Source organism: Salvelinus fontinalis, chromosome 14 (assembly GCF_029448725.1).
Source record: "Salvelinus fontinalis isolate EN_2023a chromosome 14, ASM2944872v1, whole genome shotgun sequence".
Classification (NCBI taxonomy): Eukaryota; Metazoa; Chordata; class Actinopteri; order Salmoniformes; family Salmonidae; genus Salvelinus; species Salvelinus fontinalis.
Genome location: NC_074678.1, coordinates 1230277 through 1250223, shown reverse-complemented (window position 1 = coordinate 1250223; position 19947 = coordinate 1230277). Strand labels below are relative to the sequence as shown.

Below are 19947 nucleotides of genomic sequence, written 5' to 3'. Positions count from 1 at the left end.
TGACCTGGCCAAGGCTTTTGACTCTGTCAATCACCACATCCTCATCGGCAGACTCGACAGCCTTGGTTTCTCTAATGATTGCCTCGCCTGGTTCACCAACTACTTCTCTGATCGAGTTCAGTGTGTCAAATCGGAGGGTCTGTTGTCCGGACCTCTGGCAGTCTCTATGGGGGTGCCACAGGGTTCAATTCTTGGACCGACTCTCTTCTCTGTATACATCAATGATGTCGCTCTTGCTGCTGGTGAGTCTCTGATCCACCTCTACGCAGACGACACTATTCTGTATACTTCTGGCCCTTCTTTTGACACTGTGTTAACAACCCTCCAGGCGAGCTTCAATGCCATACAACTCTCCTTCCGTGGCCTCCAATTGCTCTTAAATACAAGTAAAACTAAATGCATGCTCTTCAACCGATCGCTGCCTGCACCTGCCCGCCTGTCCAACATCACTACTCTGGACGGCTCTGACTTAGAATATGTGGACAACTACAAATACCTAGGTGTCTGGTTAGACTGTAAACTCTCCTTCCAGACTCACATCAAGCATCTCCAATCCAAAGTTAAATCTAGAATCGGCTTCCTATTCCGCAACAAAGCATCCTTCACTCATGCTGCCAAACATACCCTTGTAAAACTGACCATCCTACCAATCCTCGACTTCGGTGATGTCATTTACAAAATAGCCTCCAAAACCCTACTCAATAAATTGGATGCAGTCTATCACAGTGCCATCCGTTTTGTCACCAAAGCCCCATATACTACCCACCACTGCGACCTGTACGCTCTCGTTGGCTGGCCCTCGCTTCACACTCGTCGCCAAACCCACTGGCTCCAGGTCATCTACAAGACCCTGCTAGGTAAAGTCCCCCCTTATCTCAGCTCGCTGGTCACCATAGCAACGCCCACCCGTAGCACGCGCTCCAGCAGGTATATCTCTCTGGTCACCCCCAAAACCAATTCTTCCTTTGGCCGCCTCTCTTTCCAGTTCTCTGCTGCCAATGACTGGAACGAATTGCAAAAATCTCTGAAACTGGAAACACTTATCTCCCTCACTAGCTTTAAGCACCAGCTGTCAGAGCAGCTCATAGATTACTGCACCTGTACATAGCCCATCTATAATTTAGCCCAACAACTACCTCTTTACCTACTGTATTTATTTATTTTGCTCCTTTGCACCCCATTATTTCTATCTCTACTTTGCACCTTCTTCCACTGCAAACCAACCATTCCAGTGTTTTTTTTTACTTGCTATATTGTATTTACTTCGCCACCATGGCCTTTTTTTATATTTTTATTTATTAATATATTTTATTTGCCTTCACCTCCCCTATCTCACCTCACTTGCTCACATTGTATATAGACTCATTTTTCACTGTATTATTGACTGTATGTTTGTTCTACTCCATGTGTAACTATGTGTTGTTGTATGTGTCGAACTGCTTTGCTTTATCTTGGCCAGGTCGCAATTGTAAATGAGAACGTGTTCTCAATTTGCCTACCTGGTTAAATAAAGGTGAAATAAATTGAAATTAAAAAAAAAAAAAATGGTTGTTGCACGTCTGCCACTCTGATCCTCAACACTGGGGCCACTCAGGGGTGTGTACTTAGTCCCCTCCTGTACTCCCTGTTCACCCTCGACTGCGTGACCAAACATGACTCCAGCACCATCATTAAGTTTGCTGACAACACAACAGTGGTAGGCCTGATCACCTACAACGATGAGACAGCCTATAGGGAGAAGGTCAGAGAACTGGCATCAAAGTCTCCAGTCACCCAAGTCATAGAATGTTTCTCAACTACCGCACGGCAAGCGGGTACCAGAGCGCCAAGTCTAGAACCAAAAGGCTCCTTACCAGCTTCTACCCCCATGGCATAAGACTGCTGAACAATTAATCAAATGGCCATCGGACTATTTACATTGGATGGCAACAATAACTGCCCGAGTTACACCAGGAACGCACAATCCCTCCATCATTGCTCAAATTGTCCGCAATAGGCTGAGAGAGGAAGGACTGATGGCTTGTAGGCCTGTTGTAAGGCAGGTCCTCACCAGACATCACTGGCAACAACGTCGCCCTTGGGCACAAACCCACCGTCGTTGGACCAGGCAGGACTTGCAAAAGTGTTCTTCACTGACGAGTTGCGGTTTTGTCTCACCAGGGGTGATGTTCGGATTCGTGTTTATCGTTGAAGGAATGACGGTTACACCGAGGCTTGTACTCTGGAGCAGGATCGATTTGGAGGTGGAGGTCTGTCATGGTCTGGGGCGGTGTGTCACAGCATCATCAGACTGAGCTTGTTGTCATTGCAGGCAATCTCAATGCTATGCGTTACAGGGAATACATCCTCCTCCCTCATGTGGTACCCTTCTTGCAGGCTCATCCTGACATGATCCTCCAGCATGACAATGCCACCAGCCATACTGGTCGTTCTGAGCGTGATTACCTGCAAGATAGGAATATCAGTGTTCTGCCATGGCCAGCAAAGAGCCCGGATCTCAATCGAATTGAGCACATCTGGGACCTGTTGGATCTTGGGCAATTCCCCCCAGATATGTTCTGGAACTTGCAGGTGCCTTGGTGGAAGAGTGGGGTAACAATTCCCAGCAAGAACTGGCAAATCTGGTGCAGTCCACGAGGAGGAGATGCACTGCAGTACTTAATGCACCTGGTGGCCACACCAAACACTGAATGTTACTTTTGATTTTGACCCCCCCCCCCCCCCCCCCACATGTTAAGTTTGCTGAAAATAAACGCAGTGGACAGTGAGAGGAGGTTTATATTCCTGAAGTCCTGTCAAAAACATAAAAAGTGAATATGGAATTGATGGCAGAAATTGTTGTCACTTTCCCTGCGTATCAGAAGAGTAATGTGCTGTTTCCCTATGATGATCTTCAATAGTAGCTAAACGTAGCAAAGCAAACGCATCAGTTACGTTTGCTCACTTTGTATAGTCTAGTCAGAGTCTTACAGAGCAATTGGTGGATATTAACCCAATGTGGGTACTAGAAGCATGTGAGAAAGTGAAGGAAAACACATCCTTACCAGTCTGAGCTGATGAAGCATCCACATTCACCCATACCACCAGACACAGCAGAGTCAGAGATGATTTCATGTTGATCAAATGGTAGATGCTGTTAAAATGGAAGGAGTAGAACATAAATAAACAGTGTCTATCCCAAAGTTAATGTTTGTCTACAGAGTTACTAGGGAGCACTGAAGTGAACCACTGTCAAGGGGGACTGACCCAAAATACTGGAAAACTCCAATATATAGAATTTAATCAAACCAGCACAGCTGTAAAAACACAGTTCTTGTGAAAATGCTCAATGTAGGAACTGTGTTGGTTCAGTCTGTTAATAATAACTAATTTTAATTTGATGATTTTGTAGTATTTTTAACACCACTACTTAACATATGAGAATAAATAACTTGTGTGCTCGGTCTTCCACTATTGTTCAGCTACATGAGATAGAGACACTTCTACAGTAATCTGATGTGCTTAACTTACAAGCTAAACAGGCATTGAGTGATGTAGTTAGAATGTGGATAAGATCCACTGAAACATTTAGTCATTATTCAATTACAAAAACTGTACTAACATAACCCTTACTGTACATAAACCTTGTTCACTGTCTATTGACATGGCTAATGTTTGTTCCAGCAAGCCAGTGCCACCTTTTCCCGTCAAGCCATGTTTTCCAGGGGCAAAAGGGGAGGGTCAAAATCCATTTCTACACATTGGGAGTATGTCAGGGTTTACCCCATATTACCCAACCAACTAATCTAAACATTAAAAGTTTTCTTGCATATGAGAATTGAAGGTCAATATTCCTGCTTTTATTTTCCAGATTCACTCAATGACGACGATGACGTTAAAATACATGGAATGGTACAACAATTATATTTTTATGAATATTGTTTGGCTTCTTTGATATTGTAAAAAATGATTATGTTGATGATTATGTTTCCAGATAACAATTAACTGAAGAGTATATTAGTAAATACAGTGAGTTTGAAAAGTATTCAGACCGCTTCACTTTTTCCATATTTTGTTACATTATAGCCTCATTCTAAAATTGATTAAATCGTTTTTTACCCCTCATCAATCTACACACAAAACCCCATAATGACAAAGCATTAAAAAAAACTTTTAAAAAACATAAATCTGTTAGAAAATATTACCTACACATAATGAGCAGCTCATACTACATGTTAGACCAATCCGAACTCATCTCTCGTCATGTCCAGCCCACCCATTATCTCAGCCAATCATGGCTAACGGGAAGGATCTGGTCTTTTTCAGTGACTAAACCAACTAGGCTCGTAATTTAACAATTGTATTCATATTTACAGATGGCATACATGGCACATGAAGGTTCACATGTTCCAGAAGGAATTTCTGCCCCAAAACGAATTTAGTTAAGAAAATGAATGTTTACGTTCAAATGGACCTCCTGTGAAGTAATGACATATGTCTAGCTTCGGGAAATGAGTCACATATCAAGAGACGGAGGAAATAGGACGATCGTCACATTCCCTACCCCGTCTCCTCGACCCCTGCTCCTTGACACACAAAGTGCAGAGGTTACGAACTAAACAGCAACAGTCTTACCACCTCCCTTGAAGCGGAGGCTGTCAAAAGTATTTTAACACAAGAACATGGGTTTTTGCATGAGAATAACCTGGCTGAAAGTTCAAGTTATATCAAGAACAAAAACAGGAGCTTGCCGGCATTTTAACAGTGAGTACTGACATTGCATTGACGTCGGCCTACATCAGTTTCCCTGTTTGTCTGGCCAGTGGCAACATGAGCTAGAAGACACCAGGTGCATTGCGCTGTGAATATGGCCATTACTCACCTTTACTCTGACGGACGTCATCTCAGCGCGACGTATGTTTGTTGTTGAACACTGTTGATTGCCGAAAGCTGAACGCTGAACGAGAGACCTGGCTTTATTGTTTTTGTAAAGCTGACAGTGTTTTTATATACTTTTATTTTAATTTGGATCCTGCGGTTCTGTTGGGCTTAGTTGCTTTGAGTTCTGCTGTCTGTACCGGAATCCCTCCAGATTCCGCGAGAGGGGAGAGACACGGAAGCCCAGCTAGCCTAGCTGACTCAGAGGTCTCAAATGGAGGTAGCTATTGAACGTTTCCAGCACTGCAGGAGCTGAGTTTACTTTACTTTGTTCTGGGACAATGTGGACCTTGCTGACTTCCAATGCAGCAACTGCTTGCTTGTGGAGAACTACAGGGGTGAAGTGGCTACTCTTTGCAACCAAGTAGCAAACCTACACAAGCTACTGAGGAATCCACACCCGCCTACTTTTTATTTTTTCTTCCACCCCAGTAGCCGGACGCCGCTCTGGTCTGGTGGAAGTGCCGCCGCCGTGTTGGCTCTCCCCAGCCGACTGGCCGGTGCTAGGCATGATTCCCCGAAGGGGTCTCCCCCTTCCCTGGAGAACGGAGCTGTTTTCGACCTAACCAACCAGCCATGGAAATACGTCACTCACAGTGGAAGTCGAAGAAAGCATCCTCTGGCAACAGGGGTCTTCTTGGAGATGTTGAGCCCGGACCTGACACAGACCAGAAACTGTTTTGCAGCGCTGGATCCAGGGGTTCCAGCTCCTTCTTCCTTGGGGGCTTCCCATTCAAGATCGGATCTGGAGGTACCTGTGTCTTCGTCCTCTGTTCTGTCTCCCTCTCCTGTGGCTTCTACCTCGGGTTCAGATCCTCGGAGCTCCCACCCTCATCAGGCCGTGAGGCTGCCTGAGAGACTGGCCCATTCAACATCACCAGCTGTCATCATATGTAACGGCTGTCGTAGTCGTTCTCCTCCTCAGACGAGGAGGAGCATGGATCGGACCAAGATGCAGAGTAGTTAGTGTTCATTATTTAATGAAAAATCAACAAAACACTTCAAAATACAAAACCAACAAACGTGACAAACCCGAAACAGTCCTGTGTGGCTCAAACACAGTCACAGGAACAAACACCCACAAAACACAAGTGAAACCCAGGCTGCCTAAGTATGATTCTCAATCAGGGACAACGATTGACAGCTGCCTCTGATTGAGAATCATACCAGGCCGAACACAAAAATCCCAACATAGAAAATCAACCATAGACAAACCCACCCAACTCACGCCCTGACCAACTAAAATAAATACAAGACAAAGGAAAACAGGTCAGGAACGTGACATCATAGGCAGCTCTATGGTGAGAAACATCTCGGTTCCCAAGGCAAAAACCCTGTGCTACCCAGGAGCACGAGTACAGGACATGACATGCTTCCGACTGTTCTACGACAGATGGCGGGAGCTGACACTGTCATAGTCCATGTGGAGTCAAACGACATCAGGAGGGCTAGCTTGGAACATCTGAAAATGGATTTAAATAACTAATTTTAGCATGTAAATACAAAAACAATGGCAGATGAAATGAAGGCGTGTCCACCCATTTCTGAACACTCAGTTTGTAGAGCCTGATAGGTCAGGAAAACAATGTTGAGTTTCTACTGGCAGTAGCCCAGCAGAAACAAGGACAGGGTCAGACCCTCCCCAGAATCAGGCCTTGAGCCCAGCTCATTATTAAGGTCAGTCTCAGCAGGAAATAGCGGTGGAAGCTCTTCACTCTTACCCGCAGCTAGACAGAGACTCCACCCCACTGCCATCCATCATCTCAGCAGCATTGACCATGGACAGCTGGCTAGCTACCAGCTCATCAGCAACACCAAAAACCTGCAGCTCCTCTGGTACACAGACAGGAAGCTCTGAACACACCCCTTCTCCAGAGGACAGGCTCACCGGAACCATCTCCGTTGGCAGCTCTGATTCACCCCCAGCAGGGAGCAGTAGATCAGGGAAAGGTAGCTCAAGGAAAGCTCATCCACTCTTCCAGGAGCAGGCAGTAGAACAGGGGACTCTGACTCCCCCTCAGGAAACGACAGAGAGGACAGCTCCTCATCGACAACAGGGGATGACTGTGGGGCCTCAACAGCCAGTGGAACAGCCACCTCATTTGGAAGCTCGACCTCCAGCACCTCCTGTAGGATCTGCAGCAGCTGGAACAGCTTCCCAAGTGGTGACGCCGGCAGGCGTCTGCCCAATGATTCCTCGTTCAAGACGGCAGGTAGCCTAGCGGTTGAGAGCATTGGGCTGGTATCCGAAAGGTTGCTGGTTCGAGTCCCCGAGCTGACTAGGTGAAAACTCTGTCGATGTGACCTTGAGCAATGCACTTAAACCCTAACTGCTCCTGTAAGTCACACAGGGTAAGAGCATCTGCCATATGATGTAAATCTAAAAGACGAGCGCCTCGATCACAGCTGATGCACTACGCTGGTATTCAGTAAGCACCACCAGTAATTAGCCGCATCTTGCAACTCCTCTGTCACATTGCCGACCAGTGACAGGGTTTTCCAGAACTTCTGACACCGTTTACGAGGTAGGCCAAGCGGTTGGATTTGAACAATGAGGAAACTGACAAAGTAGATGTTGCCAAAGTGAGGCTTTTTTTTTTAGCAGTGAGGAATATTTATATAGATATTTACAATTACAAAAATAATGAAATAATATAAATCAAATGGCGCCTTCAAATAAAATCCAGGCTCAGTAAGGGAGTGAACATGTTGATATTGAGGGATACCTTGAGGTAATCGGACCTCTTTGAAATGGAAATAGATGGCCCTCCATATTTTAACCTGGTCCTCCCCGAGCATTTGAAAAATAATTAATGTAACCCTCCCACTCCAAAATGATAATTAAAACAAAATAGCAGGGAATATTAAGTCCCTTTTTAGTAGGCTATCAACATTGCAGTCGTGATTTCTATCAATTCGACCCGTGGCTGAGAAACACTGCTGTATTCATACCATATTTATGTTGTTTGCATTTAGCAAAAACAATATATATATTGGTCAAATACACATATTTAGCAGATGTTATTGCGGGTGTAGCTAAATGCTTGTGTTCCTAGCTCCAACAGTGCAGTAATATCTAACAATTCACCACAATACACACAAATCTAAAATAAAAGAAGGACTTAATAAATATATAAATATTAGGACGAGCAACGTCGGAGTGGCATTGACTAAAACACAGTAGAATAGAACACAGTATATAGATATTAAATGAGTAAGGCGGTATGTAAACATTATCAAAGTGACTAGTGTTCAATTATTAAAGTGATCAGTGATGTCTATGTACTGTATACAGGGCAGCAGCTTCTAAGGTGCAGGGTTGATTAACCGGGTGGTAGCCGGCTAGTGATGGCTATTTAACTGGGCGGCAGGTAACCTACAGGTTAGAGCGTTGGGCCGCTAGCCGAAAGGTTGGTGGATCGAATCCCTGAGCTGACAAGATAAAAATCTGTTGTTTTGCCCCTGAACAAGGCAGTTAACCCACTGTTCCTAGGCTGTCATTGTAAATAAGAATTTGTTCTTAACTCAAGGCCATTCTCCCCCTATTGCTCAGTTTGGCTGGGGCGGCCAGCTCTAGGAAGAGTGTCAGTGGTTTCAAACTTCTTCCACTTGAGAGTGATGGAGGCCAATGCTGCAGATTTTTTTGATACCCTTCCCCAGATCTGTGCCTCGACACAATCCTGTCTCGTGTGCCTTTCCAAATCATGTCCAATCAATTGAATTTACCACAGGTGGACTCTAATCAAGTTGTAGAAATATCTCAAAGATGATCAATGGAAACAGGATTCACAGGATTCACATATATATATATATATATAAATATATATTTAAATCAATTTTAGAATAAGGCTGTAACGTAACAAAATGTGGAAAAGGGGAGGGCATCTGTATACTATCTGATATGCCTATCCAATGAATTTATACAATTAAATATTTTTTTATCAGATTGATATGAAATAATAGGCAGCCTAGGATAAACATGTTTCTCAAAAATGGAAAACAACTCGTAGGTATACAGATTGTCCAACCATCCACATGGACTGTTGTCCTCCCCATCTGGTAGCACGTCTTCCCGCATCCGATTTAATCAATTCACTCTTTCCCACATTCAGGAACCATCTCCTTTTTTCCACGAGCTGTGGTCAATGCTATTGTGTATTGATGTGATATACTGATCTATGACGTCACCACGTCAGTAAAGAATGCAGGGTTCTTGTTACAGTCATGGAGTAAAGACATGTTGAAGTTGACCTCTGAGTCTGCTTAATTAAATTCAGTATAATATAACTTAGCACAAGTTGTAAGTATAGGACTGAACACTTGAGTACTTGTGTGACGACATGCTTGTTGTTGTGATAAAGCAACATTTATTGGTGCTTTCAAGACGGCTTTAAAACGAGGTCAAATCATGACGTCAGTGATCTTCAGGTTGGAAAGTCGGAGCTCTAGAAGATGCCACAGTTTCCGACTTTGAATTCCGAATTGGATGACCATTCAAATCAAATTTTCCCAGTCTGAACTAGTTTTTTTCTGAGTTCCCAGTTGTCTTGAATTGCATTAATTCTACCGCCGTTCTTGTTGCGCGCTAGCGCCCTACATTATCACTACAAGCGCTATCCGCATAATCTGCAAACCCACTTTCTCAATAGCCAAGCACAAAGAGGGACTGATCGAACAGCCAATGGAAAGGTAAAAGCAAAATCCTCACTCAGCTGGGCTCAGCAACGAGAATGCGAGAGAGAGCAGGGATGTACACCAAAGTTACACAGTAAAATTCAATACGTACATTTTATATTGCTGACAAATACTGACATGTAAAATTGATTACAAATGACATGATCTTCTCCTGAAAAAAAACACAAAAAACGCTAAACCCTCCCTCTGATTGAAATTGAAAAAGAATGACCCTCCCCATTTTCCTCCTGGTAAGAATTGTGTACATTTCGACTAGTCCCTAACTTATTTACACAACACATAGCATAATGTGACAGTTCTAACTGTGCATCCCTCTCTAAGATTAACTCAGTAATTGGGGTAGGACATAGATCGCCAGGTCTCTGTATCTAAGCCTCTTAAAAATTGTATAATGTTATCGAACACTTGTAGTATCCGAGTGGTGATGCAGAGACTCGCCAGCTGGCTAGATCCATACGTTTATGACCTATAGCATTAATCACATAATGGAGTCAGATTTAATATTATACTGTATATTCCTCCTACAGTAATGTCTGTCATCCACAGTAGGAGTGGATTCTTACAAATCTACATGAAATGTTTTCTTGCATATGAGAATTGAAGGTCAATATTCCCGCCACAAAGTGTAGGATGCAAACAGCAATGAAGACGTCTAAGATGCTGCCGATGATTCAGAAATACATGGCAAGGGCCACAGGGACATTTTAATATTGTCTGGTTGCTAAAACATCCTTAAGACATACTTTGTGTATATTTATAGTGAGCTTTGGGGCTTTTATTGCTGGTTTTGTGTAGTCATTTTCCAGGTAACAATTAAAATAAAAAGAGAAGAGTAAATTTGAAATACCACGTGTTAAGACAATGAATATGTAAACAATTTGAGCAAACCATTGACAGTGATTATCCATTGATAAGTTTGTCCAATAATACAGTTTGTCATTTCCAGTAAGCTGAGAACTATTGTCAGGATGTAAAAAAACAAAAACGAAAAACCCATGACCAACTGGGACATGTCAATACTGTCCTGAGACACTGGAGGAGATCTACTGTTCACTTGAGAAAGTGGATGTTAAGAGACAAAACTGATTTACAAGAACGATCAATGACAACAGTTATACTGACCTGAGAAACAGCTTCAGTCAGCTTTAATATGTGTATTTGCAAGGATAACATCTGTAAATAATCTTATTAGGTTGTACTGTAGCCTTGTAAAGACTCCTGGACACATTTGTATCTCTTTTTGCCAACTTTATTGTCTTCCTTGATAAGGTAAATCACAACATCAGTAGTTTACTCATATTAACCCTTCAGATGATGAATCACACAGCTGGAAGATACAGGACAATATTAACACAATCACATATTCATACCAATGTAACTCATTTACCATTTTAGATAGCTGTACTATGAACAGTGAAGCTGAGACTGATAATGATTAGAAATATTTATTTAGTTACAATGTCAAATGTTGAAGAGACATCTACATGTATGACTATATGAATGGCTCACACCTGAGAGGTACATTTGTTCTCAACGTAACTTAAACAAGCAAAAACAAACCACAATAGCAAAAAGGTCTTCTCCTTGCACATAAAGGTGGCTTTGTAAGGATTCTTGAATATGCTGGACGGAACATCATGACTCTGTAGGAATGAAATCACATGACAAGATAATCAGTCTGTGGAGTAATCCTGCTGATCACTCCTACTGTAGATCAGAGTAAAGGTCACATGTTTAACCATGTGGCCTTTCACTGTTTCAATGATTATAGAAATGACTCCTGCTTGATGTGCTCTTACTTTGACATGTTTATGTTATTCTGCACTGATAAGCCATCACACACGGTTCATAACGGTTTATAATACTGTTCATAGTACTCTTTATAATATTTGACTTCACTCTGTCTGAAGGTTTGTGTGATTTCAGGACAGGAGGGAACATATTATTTTAAGTGGGGGGTGGGGTATTTTTCTCCACTCATGAAGGAGTAATAAAAGCCTAGTGCACAAATGTTGTGATTTTCTTTTTCTTCAACTGTGTTTAAATATTTTCTCATTTTATTGTGATTTATCACTGGGAGCTGCAGCACCCTCAGCACCCCTACGTCCTGTGGCTATGCATGCAGTTGTAGGGAACTCAACATTGTTCCAAACATTGTGTGCAAAGAAACTACTCTGATTTATCCAACTCTGTAGAGACCAAATTATTTTCCAGGGTTAGCCATCCCTGAGACCGGGTATGGTAACTCGTACATCTAAAGGTTAATAATGAAAAGTACAGCAGGAGCTTTAGTAAAATAGCTTTGTAAATGAAAAGAGAGCAATGAATCAACCTACGTGACATCAGAGGGCCAGCCTACTTTCTGGTAGAGAATGCAGTGATGTGCACTGAACCTGTCACACATAATAAAACGAGGTGTGCCATGGTAAACTGCATGTAACGGCTTTAATGAAGTGGCAGCTGCATTTATATACTGTAGATGATGTTGCCATAGTCTAGGACCAATAGGAACGTTGATTGAATGATCTGCTTTCTACAATTAGAGAGGCATGCCCTATTTCTATAGAAGAAGCTCCATTTTTATTCTTAGCTATAAGAATACTTGTGTGAGGTTAAGAACAATGAAGATACTCTTTAACTGCTCAGAGGCCGCGGATAGTTAGTCCAGATTTACATATGTCAATATATCCAACTCAGAGGACAGAAAAGGAGTTAACGATTGAGATTTAAAACTAACAGCACCTGTTTAAGCAGCAGGGGGATGATAAATTCCATTCTGGTTAATGAAAACATTTATAACCAGGAGCTTTACTTGCTTAGGAACAGAAATATTAAGAGATTGGGACACCATGAGATCAGATGGCCACTCCTTTCTTTAACCTGTCACATCAAGACATTATAACCGTTTAGCTCAATGTCATTATTAGAGATCAAACCATTTATCCAGGTTTCTGAGAGTACCAAAATGTCAGGATTTGTGTCCTGTGCCCAAATGTCAATCATGTCATAAAATAAATAAAAAAATGCTTCACACATTTAATTGCGTCAGTCCAAACCCCCAAGCCAGGTTAAAGTCAGAAGGAGATCCACATTAGTGGTATTCCCAGCAGGCTTCCCATTTGAGCTACTGTAACAGAGCTAACAGTGGAGTTCAATTTAACGGGGACAAGATTACAACCGTCTATCTAGGCTTGACCCGAAGCGATGTGCTCTCTGTCACCTGGGGCTGCATGGCAAATGTCCCGGGAACACAAGGAAGACACCAAGGACAATGATTTAAGGGCCAGTACGTCCTTCCACCTTTTGGGCCAGTACGTCCTTCCACCTTTTGGGCCAGTACGTCCTTCCACCTTTTGAGGGGCCAACATGTATCTCTTTCTACAGTATCCAGTGGACTGACTATTAAAATGTGTGTTAGAACACTATTGAGTTCATGTCTGGTGTATATCTAAAACGTGTCTGCTGAACATGACTTTGATGTCATCTATATGTGTGTATGATCTCTGTGGTTACTTGTAGTTGTTGGCACTATAAGCAGTTGTCTTCTCAGGAATACTTTCTTATCTGTATTGCTCCCAGCCCACCTCCGCAGGTCATCACACAGATGTGACCCCCAACCTAGAGGATGTTGGCTGGTTTGATCCAATTAGATATTTTTGTTTTATTACCTTTGGTTTGGTCTGTGGATTGGTCAACAATTGATTTTGAATACAAACAAGTCAGAGCTGGTATAAATTAAATCAGTCTGTTGTTCTCTCTCATTCCTGTATCCTGCCATAGAATAAGGTTGAATTAAATGCTCAGCTTGTAACTTGTGAGCCTGAGTAGGTCTGATTAGTTCATGTTTTGTCTTGGAAGGTAACCCAAGGGTCTGTATGCCTAAATCAGGGATGACGTCATGGAAACCAATTTCACGAAGCTCCCGAGGAACAGTTCTTGTGCTGATGTTGCTTCCAGAGGCAGTTTAGAACTTTGTCGTGAGTGTTGCAACCGAGGACAGACGATTGTCACGCGCTTCAGCACTCAGCAGTCCTATTGGGTGAGCTTGTCTGGCCTACCACTTTGCGGTTGAGCCGTTGTTGCTTCTAGACGTTTCCACTTCACAATAACAGCACTTACAGATGACCGGGGCAGCTCTGGCAGGGCAGAAATTTGCCGAACTGACTTGTTGGAAAGGTAGCATCCTATGACGGTGCCACGATGAAAGTCACTGAGCTCTTCAGTAAGGCCATTCTACTGCCAATGTTTGTCTATGGAGATTGCATGGCAGTGTGCTCTATTTTATACACCTGTCACGGGTGTGGCTGAAATTGCCAAAATCACTTATTTGAAGGGGTGCCCACAAAGTACCAGTCAAGTGTTAAATCAATAAATATTTTACATTTTACATTCTTCAAAGTAGCTACCCTTTGCCTTGATGACAGCTTTGCACACTCTTGGCATTCTCTCAACCAGCTTCACCTGGAATGCTTTTCCAACAGTCTTGAAGGGTTCCCACATATGCTGAGCACCTGGCTGCTTTTCCTTCACTCTGCGGCCCAACTCATCCCAAATCATCTGAATTGGGTTGAGGTCGGGTGATTGTGGAGACCAGGTCATCTAATGCAGCACTCCATCACTCTCCTTCTTGGTCAACTAGCCCTTACACATCCTGGAGGTGTGTTTGGGGGTCATTGTCCTGTTGAAAAACAAATGATATTCCCACCAAACGCAAACCAAATGGGATGACGTATCGCTGCAGAATGCTGTCTTAGCCATGCTGGTTGTGTCCCTTTAATTCTAAATAAATCACAGACAGTGTCACCAGCAAAACACACCCACACAATCACACCTCCTTCTCCATGTTTCACTGTGGGAACCACACATGCGAAAATCATCCGTTTATTTGGGTTGCAATCTGAGGTGCAGTTAACTCAAATTAATTTATACTCTGCAGCAGAGGTAATTCTGGGTCTTCCTTTCCTGTGGCGGTCTTCATGAGAGCCAGTTTCATCATTGGGCTTGATGGTTTTTGCGACTGAACTTGGGGAAACTTTCAAAATTCTTTAAATTTTCCTGATTGACAGACCTTCATGTCTTAAAGTAATAATGGACTATCAGTTCTCTTTGCTTATTTGAGCTGTTCTTGCCATAATATGGACTTGGTCTTTTACCGAATAGGGCTGTGTTCTGTATACCAACCCTACCTTGTCACAAGTGATTGGCTCAAATGGAATTAAGAAGGAAAGAAATTCCACAAATTAACTTTTAACATGGCACACCTGTTAATTGAATGCATTCCAGGTGACCACCTCATGAAGCTGGTTTAGAGAATGACAAGAGTGTGCAAAGCTGTTATTAAGGCAAATAATGGCTACTTTGAAGAATCTCAAATATAAAAATGTATATTGATTTGCTTACTACTTTTTTGGTTACTACATGATAACACATATGTAATTTCATAGGTTTGATGTCTTCACTGTTATTCTACAATGTAGAAAATAGTAAATATAAAGAAAAACCCTGGAATGAGTAGGTGTATCCAAACTTTGACTGGTACTGTACTTCTGTATATATAGTGTAATGTACAGGATATGATACATATTTCTTCACTACATCTTCAACCCTGGGAATATGGATATTTTTAGTAGTAAGACGATAATGCTGTGAAATAATGGGAAGGATTACCTGAACTGGATTAGCACCATAGCCCATCATCGTCTAAATATCTGCCTAAAAATCAAAATAATTATTATGTTATTAAACAAGAAATCCTGGACATAAGTTTTCCAAATCTAAATTTAAAGATAATTACCATCTCACACTGATATTCCGGGTGTATACACTCATTTTGTCCCTTACGTTAGCCCTTTACATAATAACACTTACATTCAGGAAGGCCTGTGCTGTTCTGAAATCTGATCTTTCCATCATCACACTCCACGTCCATCTCCCTTATATTCGATTTAGGTAATTTTTTGCATTGATGGTAGTATCCTTCCATGCAACGAAGACGCCTTTTTTCACCGTGCACAACATAAACTTTTCGGGGTAAATCTTGCAGATGGTACTCTGGTTTAAAAGTGTGAATCTCACAAGGACCTGATGGAAATGAAAACGTAACTTACAGGATCTTAATTTGATCACTCTTTTGTTGCTAAGAATTGTCCTGCAGCAGCAAACTGGCTCAAATTAAGATCCTACATCTGTAAACCCAGCAATACTTGTATTATCTTACTGTATAGTACGTACATACATGTATATAGTGATATACACTTGACATGTAGATATAACACCATGTTCAGACCAGTTGAAAAAAATGAACTTACTTCTGCATGTTGGAGGGGTCTGCCATTCTCCAATCAGACATCTGATGCTGCCTGTGAAACTCAGAGTATACCTTCTGCTGCATTGGTAGGACACCTCTGTAATAACACCTTCAGCATCTCTCTTGTTCTCGATGTAATCGCCATTTTTAACAACAGGGGGATCAGGACAGCTTGCTAGAATAAAACAGATTAAATACAAATAATTAGCTGTCAATAAACCATATCAAAGATGAACTAGCCGTCAGTCCTTTTCGGAAATACACTCAGTGGCCTGTTCATTAGATACACCCATCTAGTACCGGGTCGGACCCCCCTTTGCCTCCAGAACAGACTGAATTCTTCAGGTCATGGAAACGTTGTTCAATTGGTACCAAGGGACCTAACATGTGCCTGGGAAAACATTCCCAACAACATTCAATCGAACGGTAACTGAATGCCTTGACGTTTGTCTGCCTGCTTTATAAAGCAAGCCATGGCGTCATGACTCACTATCTGTAGGAGCGAACCATTTTTGTGAACGGGGTGGTGTTCCTAATAAACTGGGAACTGAGAGTATATCAATCATACAGTTCAATCTATCTGCAACATTGTAGGTCCTAAATGAAGAGTTGGATGAAACTAATGAAAAGCTGCAGTCAACATGGTCCACATTTTCCCAGTTTACATTCAGTTCACAAAATGTAAAGATCTTGTCTTCAAATAGATCAACCTTTCTCCTCTCTCTCGGCTCTATTTGTCCCCAACATATCATTTAGGTAAAAATAGTGCAATGTGGGTTGGTGTGTGACAATAGCAGTAGAATCAGATTTAAAAAACATGTAAAAATACATTTTATGGAACAACGGGGACTGTGAAGAGACACACACAAAAGGTACAGAGACCTGCATATGCATACATTGTGAAATTGTTGTATTGTGGTATTAAACATTTTGTATTGTTGGTATGTAGTGGTGTAATAATTGCATATGATGTACTGTTTTATATTTTGTTTTAAATGTAATGTAAGTGCTTTAACATGTTCAGACCCCAGGAAGAGTAGCTGCTGCCTTGGCAGGAACTAATGGCGATTCTGAATAAACCCCAGGAAGAGTAACTGCTGCCTTGGCAGGAACTAATGGGGATCCATAATAAATCCCAGGAAGAGTAGCTGCTGCCTTGGCAGGAACTAATGGCGATTCTGAATAAACCCCAGGAAGAGTAACTGCTGCCTTGGCAGGAACTAATGGCGATTCTGAATAAATACAAATAGCAATCCAATCAAAGCTCATATGATAAAGCATTGTGAAAGCTACAGTACCATGATAAAACCATGAAGTACAATGATAACACAGTAACATGATAAAGTACCATGTTAATACAGTATAGTACCATGATAATACAGTTCCATAATAATACAGTACATAATACAGTATCATGATAATACAGTCCAGTACCATGTTAATATAGTACCATGAAAATACAGTACAATTATAATACATTATCATTTAAAAGAGTACAGTATCATGATAATACAGTACCAATATAATACAGGACCATAATGCAGTACAGTACCATGATAATACAGTACAGTATCATGATAAAGTAGATGGCCACAATTGTTCCTGTACCCAAGAAAGCAAAGGTAACTGAACTAAATGACTAGCACTCAATTCTGTCATCATGAAGTGCTTTGAGAGACTAGCCAAGGGTCATATAACCTCTACCTTACCTGTCACCCTAGACCCACCCTAGACCCACCGCCCCAATAGATCCACAGACGATGCAATCGCCATCATACTGCACACTGCCCTATCCCATCTGGACAAGAGGAATACCTATGTAAGAACGCTGTTCATGAACTATAGCTCAGCATTCAACACCATAGTACCCTCCAAGCTCATTATTAAGCCTTGGATCTCAACCCCGCCCTGTGCAACTGGGTCCTGGACTTCTTGAAGGGTTAACCCTAGGTGGTGAAGGTAGGAAAAAACGCCTCCACTTTGCTGATCCTCAACACCGGGGACCCCCAAGGGTGCGTGCTCAGCCCCCTCCTGTACTCCCTGTTCACTCATGACTGCGTGTCCAAGCATGCCTCCAACTCAATCATCAAGTTTGCAGACGACACAACAGTAGTAGGCTTGATTACCAGCAATGACGAGACAGCCTACAGGGAGGTGGTGAGGGCTCTGGGAATGTGGTGAAATGAAAATAACCTCTCAATCAACGTCAACAAAAAACAAAAAGGAGATGATCGTGGACCTCAGGAAACAGTAGAGGGAGCACACCCCTATCCATATCGACGGGACCGCAGTAGAGAAGGTGGAAAGCTTCAAGCTCCTCAGCGTACAAATCACTGACAAACTGAAATGGTCCACCCACACAGACTGTGTGGTGAAGAAGGTGCAACAGCTCCTCGTCAACCTCAGAAGGCTGAAGAAATTTGACTTGGCACCTAAAACCCTCACAAACTTTTACAGATGCACAATTGAGAGCACCCAGCTGGGCTGTATCACCACCTGGTAAGGCAACTGCACCGCCCGCAACCGCAGGGCTCTTCAGAGGGGGGTGCGGTTTGCCCAACGCAACACCAGGTGCAAACTACCTGCTCTCCAGGACACCTACAGCATCCGATGCTATAGGACAACAACCACCCGAGCCACTGCCTGTTCACCCGCTATCATCCATCAGGCGTGGTAAGTACAGGTGCATCTGAAAAGAGCTTCTAAACATCAGAACTGGGATTGCTCACCTCAAACTGGACGAAGAGTTTTTCTTCAATGAGTCGGATGCGAGGGATATACTGTTGACACCCGACCGGGCCCCGATCCCCAGTTATTTGCTGGAGAAGGAAACGTAGACTTCGAGGCAAAAGATCAGGGTGTCTTGTGAGGACCAGGTGACGAGTGGCTAATCTGCCCTTGCCCTCCGTTCTGCTTGCTAACGTTCAATTGCTAGTAAATAAATGGGACGAACTGAAAAGACATACTACCAACGGGACATTAAAAACTGCACTATTTTATGCTTCACCGAGTCGTGGATGAACAACAACATTAAGAACATAGAGCTGGCGGGTTATACACTATCGGCAAGACAGAACAGCAGCCTCTGGGTAAGACACGGGCGGGGGCCTATGCATTTATGTAATGGGGCGGCAGGTAGCCTAGTGGTTAGAGCGTTGGACTAGTAACCGGAAGGTTGCAAGATGGAATCCCCGAGCTGGCAAGGTAAAAATCTGTCATTCTGCCCCTGAACAAGGCAGTTAACCCACTAGGCCGTCATTGAAAATAAGAATTTGTTCTTCACTAACTTGTCTAGTTAAATAAAGGTAAAATACATTTTAAGAGAAACAACAGCTGGTGCATGATATCTAAGAAAGTCTCAAAGTTTTGCTCGCCTGAGGTTGTGGGTTCATTCCCCACGGGGGGACCAGGATGAATATGTATGAACTTCCCAATTCCCAATTTGTAAGTCACTCTGGATAAGAGCTTCTGCTAAATGACTTAAATGTAAATGTTAAATGTAAGAGTATCTTATGATACGCTGCAGACCTCACTATTTACCCAGAGAGTTTTTTTGTTTGTAGCTGTCTATATATACCACCACAGAGCGAGGTTGGTACTAAAACTGCACTAAATGAGCTGTATTCCGCCATAAGCAAACAGCAAAACGCTCATCCAGAGGCGGCTCTCCTAGGTGACTTTAAAGCAGGTAAACTTAAAATCAGTTTTACCTAATTTCTATCAACATGTTAAACGTGCAACCAGAGGTAAAACAATCCACCTCTACTCCACACATACAAAGCTCTCCCTCGCCCACCATTTGGCAAATCTGACCATAGCTCTATCCTCCTGATTCCTGCTAACAAGCAAAAATAAAGCAGAAAGCACCAGTACTCGGTCTATAAAAAAGTGGTCAGATGAAGCAGATGCTAAACTACAGGACTGTTTTGCTATCACAGACTGGAATATGTTCCGGGATTCTTCAGATGGCATTGAGGAAAGCACCACATCAGTCACTGGCTTTATCAACAAGAGCACTGAGGACGTCG

The 19947-nt window shown here is 42.6% G+C and overlaps 1 protein-coding gene across 6 annotated transcripts in view; it reads right to left on the bottom strand.

Annotated features, from left to right (window-relative positions):
* Positions 1–19947, bottom strand: part of LOC129869364 (coagulation factor XIII B chain-like) — a 100039-nt gene that overhangs the window by 30861 nt on the left and 49231 nt on the right. The window contains exons 14-18 of one of the 6 annotated variants that reach the window (XR_008761892.1): positions 15921–16094; positions 15481–15693; positions 15280–15324; positions 14074–14290; positions 10840–11255 (exon numbers count right to left, since the gene is read on the bottom strand). The exons of 4 other annotated variants lie outside the window; for them this stretch is intronic. Coding sequence is in view for 1 of the 2 variants with exons in the window: in XM_055943705.1 (XP_055799680.1) it covers positions 15290–15324; positions 15481–15693; positions 15921–16094 (422 nt within the window). In the remaining variant the exon portion in view is untranslated. Of the gene's footprint in view, positions 1–10839; positions 11256–14073; positions 14291–15279; positions 15325–15480; positions 15694–15920; positions 16095–19947 lie in introns of those variants that run through there. One more of the 6 variants, XM_055943705.1, reaches the window with a different exon arrangement.